The sequence below is a fragment of the Macrosteles quadrilineatus genome, unplaced genomic scaffold, assembly GCF_028750875.1.
Source record: "Macrosteles quadrilineatus isolate MER2022 unplaced genomic scaffold, UCM_ALF_1.0 Scaffold_8__2_contigs__length_117827958, whole genome shotgun sequence".
Classification (NCBI taxonomy): Eukaryota; Metazoa; Arthropoda; class Insecta; order Hemiptera; family Cicadellidae; genus Macrosteles; species Macrosteles quadrilineatus.
Window position 1 is genome coordinate 24,041,951 of NW_026542601.1, and position 15,526 is coordinate 24,057,476.

Here is a 15,526-nt window from a genome sequence, read left to right on the forward strand (position 1 = left end):
TTTATAATACTGATACCTAAAATGGAAATAACTAAACTGACCGCAAAGTTTTGTTGGATAAATTAATAGAAACAATCATGAACTTTTCCCACATCAATAAAATATAAGTATATTAAAATACTATTTCTTGGATTCTTAACTATTATCATTGTGCAAGTTTTTATTTTTACATGGATAACTAAGTAATACGATCATTTAATTCAGCAGATATTTATAAAATACATAAAATGAGATTTGGAAGTATTTTGAAATATGTATTTTCAGCTGATATTGATTGTTGTTTATAAAAGAAATAAAGAAATCATAAATTCGATAAACGCATATCTTACGCCTTTCACTTATTACATGCCTGCCCTTGTTCCATTTTATTCCATTGTGTATTTATATTATGAGCCAATATAAAGGAATATTTTATCATCTAAATGAAATTCTTTTTGGACTAAAAAATTATCAATGAATAATAATTGTTTTTTTTTAAGTAAACAATTAAAGAACAGTCACTTTACACTAACAAAAATAAGTTTCATAAAATATATCAAGGAAAAAATAATCTTATACGATAACGTCGCAAATAGTGTACTTCGTAACATTATCAATAGTCTGATGTGTGTTGTTTTATTGTTAAGGCCTGACGAACTGTAATCTTAGGTAGCATTCAGTAGTAAATGTATTTTATAACGACTATAAATCAGTTACTTGAATATTTATTAGAACTTACACTAAGCAATTGGTGTTTGTGGTAAATTTATTGAGACACATGTTATCTTCAAGACTAAATAAATGTATTACGATTAAACAAGACATATGTTGGAATGAGTGAAAAATATGATATTGGGAATAGCAAAATAAAAAAGAAAAAACCCAAGAATACAGAACCTTGGTTTGATGATCCTGACGACAACGAACTACCATGGGGAGGTAAGAAGCTTAAAAGTAAAAAAATATATGTAAATATATTTACGAGAAATATAAAATCTATAAACTTTCTCTAGTAAATTAAAAATTCTTCAAAAGGAACAGTCTAATCTCTATAACATTTTAATGGTTTCCAATGGAAATGAAAATCATTCATTCCCTGTCAGTGAAAGTTGTTTTCCCTATTGCTTTTTAGACTACTATATCATTCTAGCATTTAAAAAATTATTAGTACAGTTTAAAGAGATTAGACATCTATATCTAAATTTGTATCCAAACGTCAGTAAAATCAATGATATTCTCGTATTAATGGTATGTTTCTCAAATTGAATCTTGCTTCTGTTCCTGCCTAGTTTAAATTAAAATTCATTGATATCTGGCCATCCTTCGTGTTTCCATTAAGTGATTATATTGACTTCCATAGTGTATTTTTAAGTAAAAAAAAAACGTGTACGTACCTAAATACAGGTAATTAAAGCTTATTTAAAGCTGCACTACTCTGTAATAAAAACATTGCAGATTATTAATTATATATTTTTCTAGACTACACTTTTGCTTTCAGCTCCGAGTGTAAGTGCGAGGGAAATCGCTGAAGCGCTTGACAAAGCTCCACCGTTGAGTTATTTTAAAGAGAATCGTAAGGATTTGCCAAAACCTAAGAGGAAAAGGAGGGAAAAGGATGAATGGGATGATTTATTAAAGGATCCCTTAGTTCCTTTAAGAAAAGGTTTAACCTTATTGAAACAAGGTGAAAAAACTACCCCAGAACCAAATAGAGTAAATATGGAAGAGGAGCTTGAAAAGTGTATTGAAGAGGAAACAGGGAAGCCTTATAAAACAGATAGGAACATAGGTTCTGAAAATTCCACGATGGTTGGCCAAAACGAGTCTCCCCCAAATGAAGAAGTTAAAAAAGACGAAGCTGAAACACCCCAAAATAAAGTTGGTTCGTCTTCTTCGGCAACAAATAATACAAATAATAAAAAAATTAAGAAGAAATCAAAAGATAAGTACATATCACGTATTACGGATTTAAGTAAAGAGCTTGAGGAATTGAAACTTCAGATACAAACTTTAACTGACGCCATAACAGCTTCTTCAGCACCAAAGAAAGAAGATAAAGACAATACTGGTATTTCAAATACCAGAGAAACAACCAATTGTTTGGAAATGGAGAATTCACAAGCCAATTCAGCAAGCCCTTCAGAAACAACACCACCCATGTCGACACAAGACGGCTTCTCAAAACAATTCTCTGGAATGACTGATGATAAAGCAATAAAAATACTGACTAATCAACCAAAACCCAAGAATTCACAAACTAAGAAAGATGTGTCACCGTCTTCGCCTAGAACCGAAAGGAGAAATAAAATCAAAGCCATGAAGAAGAAAAAGCGCAGAGCCAAAGAAAGGAAGGACATGAAAGAGTTCTTTGATGATCCGTATTTAAAAAGTAAAATAGATCCCGATCTGAGACATATACCTCACTATCATACAGACCATAAATTCGGTGCGAGTTCTGGAATGTATTCCATGAGTGATACCAACAACATGTATGGAATTAGTCCCGTGCCCTTGGACGACGAGCCAATGATGTATGATTCTGACCATTCGTTAAAACAGTTACACAGTAAAAACGTAGAAAAGTTCGTCAACTCAACGCTTAGACCGTGATCTAGACTTTTTTAATGAACCCACTGTAATGCCCAATACAGTTATACAACATAACGTGTAATAATGACTATAAATTAGTTTCTCAAGCATTCATACGACTTACTGTTAAAGGTGATTACTGTTTGTGGCGAACTGACTGATACACATGTCACCTTGAATTCTAAATAAATGTGCTACGATAAAACAAAATTATAGTTTGGAATAAGTGAGAAACAAGATATTCGAATAGCGAAATAAAATAAAAACCAGGAACACTCAACCTCCGTTTGAAGATCCCGACAAAAACTAACTACAAATGAGTGTAAAACAGGTCATATCAGGTTATAGCTTAAGCTTATAAAGGCATCAACAAACAAAACAAAAGAGATCAGAGAAAATTATACCGTTTCATCTTCTCATAAACATTCCTTGTCAAAGGAGAGCTTAAAATAGAATGGTAAGTATAATAACTAAATTTGAATTTTTTTAAAGTTTTTTTGGGGATTTGATATGATTTCAAAAAAGTAATAAATCAGCTATGATTTTTCTATGCTTCTATCCACGCCAGGAAACCGTCCAAATCCTGGTCTTGTTACTATCTAACGTTGATCTAATGTCAGAAATCATTATCAATTGATAACACAGTGAAAAATCGTAGTTGGGTCGTAGTTTATCGATATGATTCATTAAATTATGATTACCCTGTTGAAAACCAAAAACAGAACACCAAAAAACGGAATAGGCTACATAATATTTTCTTTCTTAAAGTTTTAAAATAATTATTGGCCATTTAAAGTAAAAACCTAAATGACAAGTTAAGTACAAGTATTATTATATTACCATGCAAAGTATAGGTCCTAAATTACGACACTGATAACTAAAAGTCTACTTAGCTGTATTTCAAGATAACACTTCAAATAGTGGGTACCAAGATAGAATTATAAAATCAAATAACTTTTTATGTTGTGAAAATGCATTGGGAGGAGTTTAAACGTTGTTGAAGCAGGCTAGTTTAACGTACACATTATCAAACCGTAAATACATAGTTCCAACTATTATTCTAATGTCTCTCTTAGAAACCGGCAATTCGATGGACTATTCGGGTCAGTTGGGCTTAGAAATTAAGAATCCAAAACCTCAGGAGAAAGGTCCAATGTTTTATTATAAATTTGAAGGAAGTGGGAAAGCAAGAAACAGACAACCTTTTTTACCTAGCCATATGTTCGAAGATGAACACGCAGGGCTCGAAGATCTCCCTTCGGACTACATGAGTGACACTTGTGAGGACGTGCGACTAAGACAAGACGCAAGAGGAAAACAGATTGTGAATTGGAAACCGAAGAAACCCAAAACAGGAATGCGAATGACAAAAATAAACGAATTGAAGCAGAGAGGAATACGGTACGGCAGGAATGGTAAACAAAGAAGAACCTTCAAAACCAGAGTGTCTTTGAAAAATGTTTATGCTGGAGGTTTTGATGACACTTCAGATTTTGTCGATGACGCTCAAGAAGAACACTATGATGAGCATTCGCACGAGAAGACAGTGGAGGACTATGTCCCGGAGCATCTGTTTGGGAGGTTCACGTCATCTGAATGGATGAAATAATATTGTAAGGCTTTAACCTTACAACTAGAACTGTATACTTTACCATGAACCTTGTACTATTTGTACTGCATTCCCTTCTTAAGGGTTGCTCAACCAGTTGTTCAGTGTAATCTGACTTTTGTGTTGAAATGAGTAGAAACAGTTTCTGGCCCTCACGTGTTTCATGTATTTAGAAGCTTTGAGAAAAGGGGAAAGTACAGCACTGTGTTGTCAACTTTTTTAAGCAAGTACAAAGTCTGTTATTTTACTTTGATATTTTCGTAGCTATATGCAAACATTTAGATAGTATTGTAAAAGCTATTTTAAGTTAACTAACATCATGAAAGTACGTAAAAAATGTTTAGAAAAAAGAAAAATACCGGAGGGTGTACGGGGGGGACAGGCCCGGCTAGAAAGGGTGGATAGAGGCAAAAAGGTCTGCTTAAAAGGTAAAAATTAGCGACTACGGACATCACGTCGGACAGATCACGCTGGCATGATCTTGGAAACCCTAGCTTAATGTGGTAACCCATCACACATACTTGCGTTTGTTTGTTCAATAATGCAATAATTTTATAAAACAACAATAACATGATACGACAAAACCTTTAGCAATGGTAATCACAACGTGTATAGGGTAAAGAGAACAATAAACAATAACAACAACTTTTGACACAATACATTTTGGGTAAGAAGAAGAAAATAAATGTATATAATTGCTTTAAAAGAAAAGATGTGTAAAAAACCTGAACTTTTGAGAATAGCTTGTTACGTATTAGGTGTATAGATTTTAAATAATCCATTTAAGTATGCCTATTTGTATGTCATGATTAAAGTAATGTACAACATTTTACTTTAGATCGGCTTTCATTTCGTAAAAGACACCATTATGTAGTAAGTTAGGGAATTGTGAAATCAACTATTAGTTCCTAAATTCACTTAACAGAGGAAATCATTGTTGTTAAATACATTAAATAAATTATAAAAAAACTCACACATTATTTGAAATTATTGTGTTCCTTGCTGCTCCTTAACTAGAATAATTATTTTGATGTGATTACAAAGACCTTTGAACTTGTTCTGTACTTAGTTGATAGTATAAATTATTCATATTTTTTAAACACTTTTCAAATACTTTTATAGTTGTTTATTCAATCCAAATTCAGACTAGAGAACAATTGAAAGAAGGAAAAATAAATCACCATACAAAGAAAATAATATCCACATACCAAGCATTTCATATTTATGTAGAATTAAAATCATTAGTATTTAAAAATAGTTCAACAAAACAAATAATGATCGTATTATCACACTTAAATTTGTAAAACATTACATTTATCCACTTGTGTAGTAATAAATATTTCTTCAACAAGCCAAAATGGAAACATTCAACTTTACTTGTGTTTTTTTTTTCAAAGAAGGCATTAAAGAAAAAATCTATAGAAAAAGGTTTCTAAGATATAAATGTTTCATGACCTTAATTTTCAAACCTGGTTTAAATGCGGTTGTATTTAAACTTCACTTTTTAGACTGCATGATTTTTACTGACATTTTACCTTATCGTGCAGGAAAAACGGGTCATCATTGTTATAGTTTTAAATACATTTAACTGGAGTGTGTGGATAAACGGGCATCTACGCTTCTGAGTACCTTTGTCCGGTCTCTGCAGCTCCAATGTTGGCAATTATTCCTCGTCCAGGTTGGTCTTGGAGTAGAACTCCGAAAAAATGGAGCAGAAGGAGTGATAAAAATGGTTCAGTTTTTTGCCACCCCTCATATTTTAAGCTTACAGTCTTCCTTATCCTCGTATTTCATCCTTCGGGTCCAACATTTCAGAAGACCGTTATCTGACAGTACCCAAGGTGAAAGAATTTATGTTTTCTGATATACGTACGTTTAAATCTAAGAAATATACCCTAAACGTCTGCTTGGCTGCTAAAATTCTTTTCTCAGCCTCGGCTATTGGATATATTGATCTTGCTTTACCTGTAGGTCTCAAGAGGATTCCAGTAGGCCGAATGGCGTTGTGTATTACATGTTCAATACAACCTTATTTTGCTTTCGACAAAAATTATCATCTGTATGACATTGTGTTTTTGATGTTCATAATTTCGAAGTATAACTATTTAAATTTTAGGTTAGGGAATGATTGACGTGGTTTGGACTCACGCGTTCCTTTTAATTCATCTCCAGCGACTTTGCTTCTTTCGACCTCAACAACACGCTCTTGGTGGTCAGTTGGTGGTGAGTCGGTGGCTCAGTCGGTAGCGTCGCGGACTTTGGGACCAAGGCAGTAGTGTAGTGGGTTTGGATCCTGGTCACTGCCACTAACTTTTATCAGTACAGTTCACCTTTGTATTGTTTCGGCTCACACCTTGCTTTGCTGGATCTGTAGTCTATGTGGACGGGCAAATGAAAGGTTAAAAGAAGCCGCCAACCTCTTTTAAAAAAAGTTATGTAATACATCAGAACTGGCTCTTGTTAACGTGTGGGAATTAAATGTTTTCAATCATCCGGCTCCATAATATTTGTATAATTCACGTATTTGTATATTGTTGTAAAGGGTCTTCATCGCCAGACTTCAAGTCCGCAACAGTAATGACTTGTTTCGGGGGCAAGGACCCCTGCGGCCGTAGTGGTCTACTACACAAAAACATTGGTATAATGTGGAGAGCTGTCTATTTGTTTTGAATATATTCCTACGTATAAATACGATAACAAATTAGTTTAATAGATAAGAAAATATCAACGGATGTTTACAAACATTATAGCCAGTAATCAAATTCCAATTTTACGCTTTGCAGGCGTTCTGTTAGTCTCCCATTTTGAATTATCCACTGAGTAAAAATGTCAACCTACGAGGAAATTATGAAATATTACGGGAAAAAAGACGCACTTGGAAATCCCATGGTTCCTCCAGCTAAATTAAAAAGACCTCCCGATGAATTCCCTGATAGCGGATCCAACATACCGTGGGAGCTGCCGGATTGGCCTTACAGCCGTGAGAGATATGAAGAACAGTGGAAGAGGTACCAGATGTGTTTGGAGTTTGAGAAAAAGAGCAACTTTGATTCACAGTCTATGATGTTCCTCTCGGACTATCCTGAAATTGTGCATAATTATTATAAAAATACAAGTGACAATGAGGACGAACCTGAGCCTGAGCCTGAGAAAAAAGAAGAGGAGGAAAAAGAGGATGACTCAGGAGGGATTATTCAACTGAGTAAGTATAACTTATTCTAGGTCACTCCTCGCGTAGGCAATTCACCTTTACATCTTTGGCTGTTCCTGTCTACATCCTCTTCTTATCACATGAGACATAATAGTTTAATGTTTAGGATTATTCAGTAGTTAGAATCAGAGAACACAGCAAATTGTAATTATAATTAACAGTACTGTTCTCTGCATTATAAAAAGCTAACACTAATAGTCCCACTAAAGTCGGCACTATCATATTCTTAGGATCCTGAAGATATGCATAACAGATGGTACAGCAGAAGGCAATCTCTGTTTGACGTTGTAACGCTGCAACAGATCGGATGTAACTGTACCAGCATAATCACATTGCTTCTCTGATCTTATATTATGTTTTATATTTCAGCTCGCCCTCCTGACTTTGATGACCTGATGTACGTTATAAACAACTATGATTATGATCCTGACGATGATGTTGTCAACAACTACAATGACGATCAGGCGGAAAACTTCATCAGAAGTAAGATCATCGAGTACAGGAAATCTATTGGGAAACAAATATAAGATTCAATAGATATTTGTAAATGGAACGACTGATTCAGTACAGTGTCCGTTGAAACTGTTAGTTTCATTAGTTCACATTATGTTTAGTTACATCAATATGGTATTATTAATACTAAGTTAAGGTAGTTTTTAAAACTACAGCCGGCGTTTTGGTACCGTTACATAACCCAGAAGTTTTTGGAAAATACTGTACATATCAGAGCTGCGTAAGAAGTAATTTACCAAAAAAATGTAGCCTACATATTAAAAAAAATTTTTGTTGCTATAAATTGTAAATATATATTATATTTGTTTTTTGCTTAAATAATGGAGCAATATGACGAAAAATATTGTTCATTACACGAGTAAAAAGTGTCTTTTTAATCCTCGCTCATCGACAAAATTGTAAAACTTGAACTCGGGTGGGAAAGAGTCACTTTACGATGAAATATACTAATTATTTTTAAAAATATATTCTCATTTGTTTTTGTCATCTCCATTTTCAATCCATCCAGGCGGTAAATTCCATTTTTAGGTTGTCCAGTGTAGTAATCTGCAGAGTAACCCTGTACCCACGGTGCGCAGACTCTCTATTCACATTACACTTATTGGTGTGAACAGAATGGACCAGTAGCCTGAACCAGGACTACTAACATAGATAGCCAAGACTACTAACATAGATAGCCAGGACTACTAACACAGATCTACAGTATGTTAGTAGTCCTGAACGTGAGCACCAATTTAAAAACTCTTTTCCCAGCTGACATGATCTAGGCGATAACAGGTAGGGCTGACATCCGAGAAATGGCTATCCTGCTACTATTATAAGTGAGGAAGTTTGGATGTATGGATGGATGGATGGATGAATGGATAGGATGTTTGTGACAAGTAAACGCAAAAAATACTAAACCAACAGGGTTGAAATTTGGTATGATGATAGCTCATATTCCCGATTAACATATATGCATATTCTTATTAAAAATAATCTTTCGGGCTCCACCCTAGTGGCTCTTGAGTTTGCCAAGTTAACCTCATGAGTTCATATTGAAAAGGAATTAAAGAATTTTGACACCTGCTGTAACTGCACAAGTTGGCTCTATGATTTTAAATAGCAATTAAACGTTATAGTTATAAGGTTTACCAACAGGGTGCAGCACTATTATTTTTTATTTTTTTATGTATGACAACATCTAATTTGAACCAACTAGCAACAGAAAGCTGAGTGATACACAACGAGAACTTTACTTTTTTCTATGGTTAAGGTGCAGTGGTAGAACATTATGGATATGGTAGATGTGCTATAGCATACCGTATAAATTAAAAGAATCACAGTTTCTTAAACCTTGTCCTCTCCCATAACTGTTATGTGTTTTTTTTTATGTGTCTGATGATGCTAGATAACAGGCAAAAAGCCTCATAAAATTAAATGTTCATTATTATCGGTGGTGTTTTTATTTTAAATTGTATTCATTTCATATTGCCAGTTCTTCTTAAAGATTGAATATTGAAAATGGTTCAGGAAGAAATAGAAGAACAATACTTCATGGATCGACATTGAGAAAAAACACTTTCACCCCGTAAAACTTCGGTCCCATAATCCGATTAAACTGAATCGTGAACTCGTTCAAATAAACATAGGCTTACACGTTTGTACCAAGTTTCAATAAAATTGGATGATTTACTAGAGATATCGTGATAACAGACACAAACACACACGCATGTGGCCGCCAGCACTCCCATATGAGTGTACGTACATGAAGTACATAAATGACTATCCATGAGTGTATATGAATTTAAACGTATGGGGTTTTTTAACGCTGGGGACATCAAAAAGTAAATCAGTCCCGGGTAAAGGTCTTACCATGAGGCCTGCAGTAATAGCTTATAACTTATATGGGAAATCCCTAAAATAATCTATACAAATAAAGATGAACTGCTGCATTGCTTCAAACAATTAAGCTTACTCTCTAACAATACTGTGATTTATTGTAAAAAACTAAGACATTGATAATTAATTATCAAGCCTCCTCTTGTTCAAGAATGAATGAAACATGTACACTGAATGTGTTACTAACTGAACCAGCACTTCAGGAAAGCAAGCAAATAAATGAGCAAACTAAATAAAAAAAAAACACAACAACTAATCTCCTCTAAACACCGTAGTTGTTATAGCGGCCAGGATTACTATAGTAATCCGCTTCCATCTCGGCTGGAGTGCGAAAGTCATTGAACAGTATTCTTTTCTTCTTCCTCATTTTCCTTCTCTCCAACCATTCTCGGAGGTCTTCGTCAGGTGGGTCAACTGGCAGCTCCTCCTCTGTCGAGAACTCGTCTTCATCCTTGCCTTCTCCAGTTGTCTTAATCTTATTCTTCTTGTAGAATTTACTCCTGTACTTTTGTGGTGGGGGGTGTATCTCCCACTTATTTGGTGGAAACCTCTTTAGTAGGTCTTGTGACTCTTTGGTGTATTTCCTCTTACCACAGACAATCTTCAGGTGGTTCCTTGATGAATCTGAAATCATTTGTCTATTTTCAAACGATAAACTGACAGATATATTAAGTCAATCTAAACATAAAGGTTTTGCTAGGTGAAACGAAATATGTATTTAGAATTTTTAAAGATGAATTTGTAACAGATATTACTGAATATGTTTATACTTCAAATAACTTGCAACAAAATAGATTGCTGAGTCACAACATACTCAGTATAAGTTACATGTCTTGTATGTATTCCGTTTCTAGGCATCAGTTTCTAGACACGGTGATTAAAATGACATTTTTAATTTCCATACGAATGGTTTAAATAATATTTCACTATATGTAAGAAAGTTTTTTATACATGATTAAAAGTACATACGAGGTATCATATAAACTATGGTAACCAAGTTTTTCGTTTCTAGTTGCAAGTAATTCGTCAAAAAAATCAATATTTGTATGTAGAAATTATTATTTATAATGTATGAGGGCCACTTAATTTATAAATATCTATTCAACTTTTGTTTTATATGGTAATCGTAAGTTAGAAAATCAGATTAACGTTGTTAAAGATTTTTTTACTTAACACTTTTTCCAATTCAGTTCCTTAAAAGTATTTTAATTTTTAGCATACCTTGTTTATATTGCTGAAGAAATGCTGGGTCAAATTGAATAGAGTTTATAAGATTATCTGAAAAATAAAAATAAAAGTTTCTGGTTATAACACCTTAAAATATACTGATGTACAATAATTACAAGAAGGTATAAACATATATACAAAATTATAAAAAAATTATATATACAAAAATAAAATTATTAGTTATTTATTTGTTAAAGAATCAAGATGATAAACACTCTTTAACTATTATGTTTCATTTATATTTTATACTACATTTTGGTTATACCATCTGTTAAGCATAATTGATTAAAAATAAATAGTAGAATAGCAACATTCAAGCAAATAATTGAAATGTAAAAAAATATCCCTTAACATATCTACCCCCTATTTCTGAAGCCTCATGCTGCTTGGTATTGATCATTGATAGCATTTAGATGTAGCTAATAGATCAGCTGTTCAATTCACGTTTACAAATAGTACTACAGAACTGTCAGTATGAGTCACGTCAGTGATTAGGCTACACGATTAATAATGCATTACGTGTGTTACATACTACATACACTTTTTAACCATTTATAGTTTTCTGTTGATAGATTAACCAGTCAAGATTGATGATGGTTGAGTAATTAATCAAATAATACAGTATTTACAAAATATATTTTTGAACTTATCAAATCTGCTCTACTGTTTATCAGATAAATTTGTAAATGAAATTAAATTGTAAAACCAACAAAGGTTTGTCTCGGTTAGTGTTTTCGTGTTAAATTGTATATTCGAAATATAAATTCAAGGATATTATAGCTGAATTAAACCTTAAGCTATCAAAAAACTAGACTTTTGTGAAATTACTACCTAAGGTGTGTGTCATTATTGAGTTGGGTTTGTGAACTAGCCTAATGTATATTCTAACAATATCATGTTTGATTTTAGTAAAATCGAGCAATCTTTGAGTTTAAAAATTATAATTGTTCACATTCAGCTCTACTTAAAAAGCTAATTGTTTAATAATTTAATTCGTAATATCCTCCGCATATAAGTTAAAAAGTATAATAAAGACTCAAAAGAGTTTACCATAAATAGAACATACACGTTGTCTCCCAATTTATCCTAATGGATAAAAATGGATTTCCCTATGTTGCTTGACTGTGTATATAACCTTACTGCTTTGAAAGTTTTCTTTTATTTTTCACTGTTCGATTTTACATTTTTTTTATAAGTGACTTTATAACCTTACATTCGAAGTATCAACAATCAATTATTTAAGATAGGGATACCACTATGTGCGTATTTCAACCCAAATATCAGTGAAGGAGTTTAGAATGATCTAGGATGAAGTACCTTCTGAGCCAATGTTATTTATGGCAAAGTTAATGACTTTTTCTTGAATATATATATAAACATACAAACCTTCCACCAGCTTATCAGTTTATGCTTGTGTTGTAGATAATAATCCAGCGTATAGGACAGAGGAGGTGAAATATATTTGTAGTTTATTATTAATTTTCTAAATTTATTCTTCGTTCCTTCCCGTACTCATGTGATATTCATGTACTCCAAACACATAGATATAATTAATTTGCACACGCGTAGACTTACAAAAAACACTTTAATCAAACAGAAATGAGACCTAAAGGGAGGAACAATTAAGGTCCCTGTATAATAAAAATAACAACTGTGAAAGAATAAATATTTATTTAAACACCTAAACACCAAAGAACATAAATATCGGCAAAACCTGTGTGACAATGGTCACTCTCTAGACAAACATGACGACATACTCGAGCAAGTTCTTGACGGTTCCTACCATGATGTAGATTAGCCTGAAGGTTAGGACTACTGCCATGACTAATCCTCCGGAGAGAAGAGCGGAAAGGGCCAGATTCACCGGTGTCATCATCGATTCCTGCTCGGAGTCGCTTTCTTCCTCCCTATGTGGAGGGGTCTGGCGGTCGACCTCTGTTCAAGGGTAGTACAAATAACATCAACGGTTACACTCTTAGACTACTGATACAAGCAAACATCTCATTCCCATGTTAAGTTTTTACTAGTATATAAATTAAAAGTAATAAAATCGAGTTGAACCACTGACATCAGATTGAGTTGGTGTCAATAACTAACTCTTGTCAAAATCACCGACTTTGTAACCAGCCCAAACTGAAATGACAACTAATTATTAGGGATAGTATTTGTTATGTCACATCGAAAATCAAGGGTGAAGTGAAACTTTGACACACTCTGTAAGTAGTACATTTCGCAATGGTCTGTTTGAAAAAAAATATTGCTACATTTTGGATATATATTAGAATATTTACTTTAGCAAACAAAATGATTCAATGCTTAAAATGTGCCCTTTTCTGTCGCTAGCTAATCTAAAAATGATAACGTCTGTTTAATGTCTTAGCCATAATTAATTATAGTTAGCAGTATAAGCATTTAGCAGTTGACTGTTTTAAACATTTGATGATACATTTTCCATAACTCTAAATTTTTAGAGCACCATGTAAAAGCCATGTCAAAATCTGAGAATAGCTTGATATTTATTCGGGTTAAGGGCCTTTACGAGCAGGAGATTTTTATTTAGCAGTAATGCTTTCACCTAATGCACATCACACATCAGATTATTGATATAGCTCAACACGTATCAGATGTAAGCTCAATGGGTACCATTACATCCTAAAGCATAATTGAACTCTGTATCTTAAATGCTTTATAATGTAAACTAACAAGCTAATAACATAAGCCTACATAAAGCATTATTTTTTTATAAATTTTGTATTATAAAAATAATCAAAAATATATCTTGAGTTACAGTTTACTAGTAAAGCTGTTAAATGCATAGAAAATGGCCTAGCACCTAGTGTCTCAGAAAATTACCTTCTTCTTTCTCGTATTTGTTCCTGATGTCAGTTTCTTCAGCAATCCTCTTGTCGTTTGACAATGACTCGTCTTCTTCACTCCCCGATAAGTTTAGTTCAATAGGTTCCAACTCATCGCTTGATCCGAATGCTTCAATGTCTTCAAATGTTTTCAACATTTTTGTTACATCAAACTCTACTTTTCCATTTTGAGTTTCTTCGGTTGATCTTTTATTGGCATTCATGTCGATGGTTTTATTGAAGTCGTTGTCGAAGGACCTGGTCGTTCGCTCATCTTTTACCGAATTGCTTGTATAACTCTGCTGATCATTTTTGTTTTTAGGGCTTTCTCCATTTAAGTAAGACCAAAATTTGTCGATCTCATCTAGACAAATTGACAAAGGATAAAATTTTAAATATGATTTTGATGTTTGACTAATACATCAATTTCGTACACAAACTAGTTTAGGTTAAAAAATAATCAGTGCACAAATATATTGCTTCTAGCTTACTCTAAATGTATGCAACACATTTACAACAAACCAACCTAACTTACTTACACCATAATAAAAAAAAAAACTATTGTGGCTCTAGTTTTATGCAAACTGTCTAGCTTAGGTAAACTTACCTTCTTTATTTATGTCTGATGACATTGCAGACTTATGAATGCGTCCAACCTTTAACTTCGAGTGTTTAGCTCTACAATACTTGATAACAATACTGCGCAGTGTGAACAAATTTTTATCTGTAAGACTAACGGTCACCCCAATTATTTCTCTTAATATTTAAACTGAATTTATGTGTCTGATAAGGTGTACGTTGATCAACAATATATTTATAACACAAATATCAGTACAAACAATGCTTGGTCATGTAGATAGAGTTTTTACTGGAATACCAAAAATGAAGCAGTTACGTTTTTTACTTTGTTAGGTTATTTTGGCTGTAAGCTGTCAGCAAACAATGCATTGGTGATGGTTTTTAAATTTAACAAATCTACATTTGTTTTTGCTGATTTATAAAATCCAACATTGTTTTAAAAGGTTTTATTTTAGAGTATGATGCCTAGGAATGATTAAAAAATATCGTTGATTAATGCACACAACATTTTACACCTTGAGCTACATTAGCTGATGACCATGTCGCATATACATTTAGTTTAAACTAAACGTTTTTTTGTTTCGCTTAATCTGCATAAATCCCCAAAGTAATATTTTCAAAACTACACTTTTCAAGCTGAAAAACTGTTTCTCCTCTCTACAAAACCACTAAGCAACAACCATTTCAAGTTAGATTAAATGGGCTTTTAATAATGCACACTGCGAAAATTTAATGGCGAATGTTCCACTTTGCAACTTGTTTTTATGAAATCACGCCCTTAATTTGGTTGAGCATCCATTTACAAAATGAGCTCTTCAACATGAAACTGTCTTTCGACGAAAGAGGATCACATCACGCAAATTATTATTACTTCTAAGTTAATGATTCTTGTAATTTTATACATACAGTTTTCCCCGCAAGCTATGAAATGGTTGTTATAGTTAAGTACATCTTCAGTAAATACTTTGTTTGTCATAAAGAGGAGTCCTCGTAGTCTAAACATAATCAAATAGGATTCCCACAATATGTTACTCTATTCTGATTGCATTTTTGAAATATAAGTATGAATATTTATACCCTAAC

The 15,526-nt window shown here is 33.1% G+C and overlaps 3 protein-coding genes across 3 annotated transcripts; 1 reads left to right on the top strand and 2 right to left on the bottom strand.

Moving 5' to 3' along the window:
- The first annotated feature begins 6,957 nt into the window (after window positions 1-6,957).
- LOC129001847 (uncharacterized) lies at window positions 6,958-8,081 on the top strand. The gene is made up of 2 exons (XM_054429301.1): window positions 6,958-7,379; window positions 7,758-8,081. The coding sequence occupies exons 1-2, from the start codon at window positions 7,004-7,006 to the stop codon at window positions 7,913-7,915; spliced, it is 534 nt and encodes a 177-aa protein (XP_054285276.1). The 5' UTR covers window positions 6,958-7,003; the 3' UTR covers window positions 7,916-8,081.
- A 1,736-nt stretch (window positions 8,082-9,817) lies between these two features.
- On the bottom strand, window positions 9,818-11,499 carry LOC128999244 (uncharacterized). The gene is made up of 3 exons (XM_054425644.1): window positions 11,370-11,499; window positions 11,004-11,060; window positions 9,818-10,406 (listed from the first exon to the last, which is right to left on the bottom strand). The coding sequence occupies exons 1-3, from the start codon at window positions 11,416-11,418 to the stop codon at window positions 10,045-10,047; spliced, it is 468 nt and encodes a 155-aa protein (XP_054281619.1). The 5' UTR covers window positions 11,419-11,499; the 3' UTR covers window positions 9,818-10,044.
- Window positions 11,500-12,744: 1,245 nt separating this feature from the next.
- Window positions 12,745-14,554, bottom strand: LOC129000268 (uncharacterized). The gene is made up of 3 exons (XM_054427229.1): window positions 14,472-14,554; window positions 13,863-14,228; window positions 12,745-12,944 (listed from the first exon to the last, which is right to left on the bottom strand). The coding sequence occupies exons 1-3, from the start codon at window positions 14,494-14,496 to the stop codon at window positions 12,745-12,747; spliced, it is 591 nt and encodes a 196-aa protein (XP_054283204.1). The 5' UTR covers window positions 14,497-14,554.
- Between the last annotated feature and the right edge of the window lie 972 nt (window positions 14,555-15,526).

Coding starts and splice junctions, on each gene's coding strand:
- LOC129001847 (XM_054429301.1), top strand. CDS start 7,004: ATGTCAACCTACGAGGAAATTATGAAATATTACGGGAAAAAAGACGCA. Junction 7,380..7,757: donor AGGAGGGATTATTCAACTGA/GTAAGTATAACT, acceptor TTTATATTTCAG/CTCGCCCTCCTGACTTTGAT.
- LOC128999244 (XM_054425644.1), bottom strand. CDS start 11,418: ATGCTATCAATGATCAATACCAAGCAGCATGAGGCTTCAGAAATAGGG. Junction 11,061..11,369: donor TGAGGCTTCAGAAATAGGGG/GTAGATATGTTA, acceptor TTTATTTTTCAG/ATAATCTTATAAACTCTATT. Junction 10,407..11,003: donor TCTTCAGCAATATAAACAAG/GTATGCTAAAAA, acceptor AAATGATTTCAG/ATTCATCAAGGAACCACCTG.
- LOC129000268 (XM_054427229.1), bottom strand. CDS start 14,496: ATGTCATCAGACATAAATAAAGAAG. Junction 14,229..14,471: donor ATCAGACATAAATAAAGAAG/GTAAGTTTACCT, acceptor CAATTTGTCTAG/ATGAGATCGACAAATTTTGG. Junction 12,945..13,862: donor CAAATACGAGAAAGAAGAAG/GTAATTTTCTGA, acceptor ACCCTTGAACAG/AGGTCGACCGCCAGACCCCT.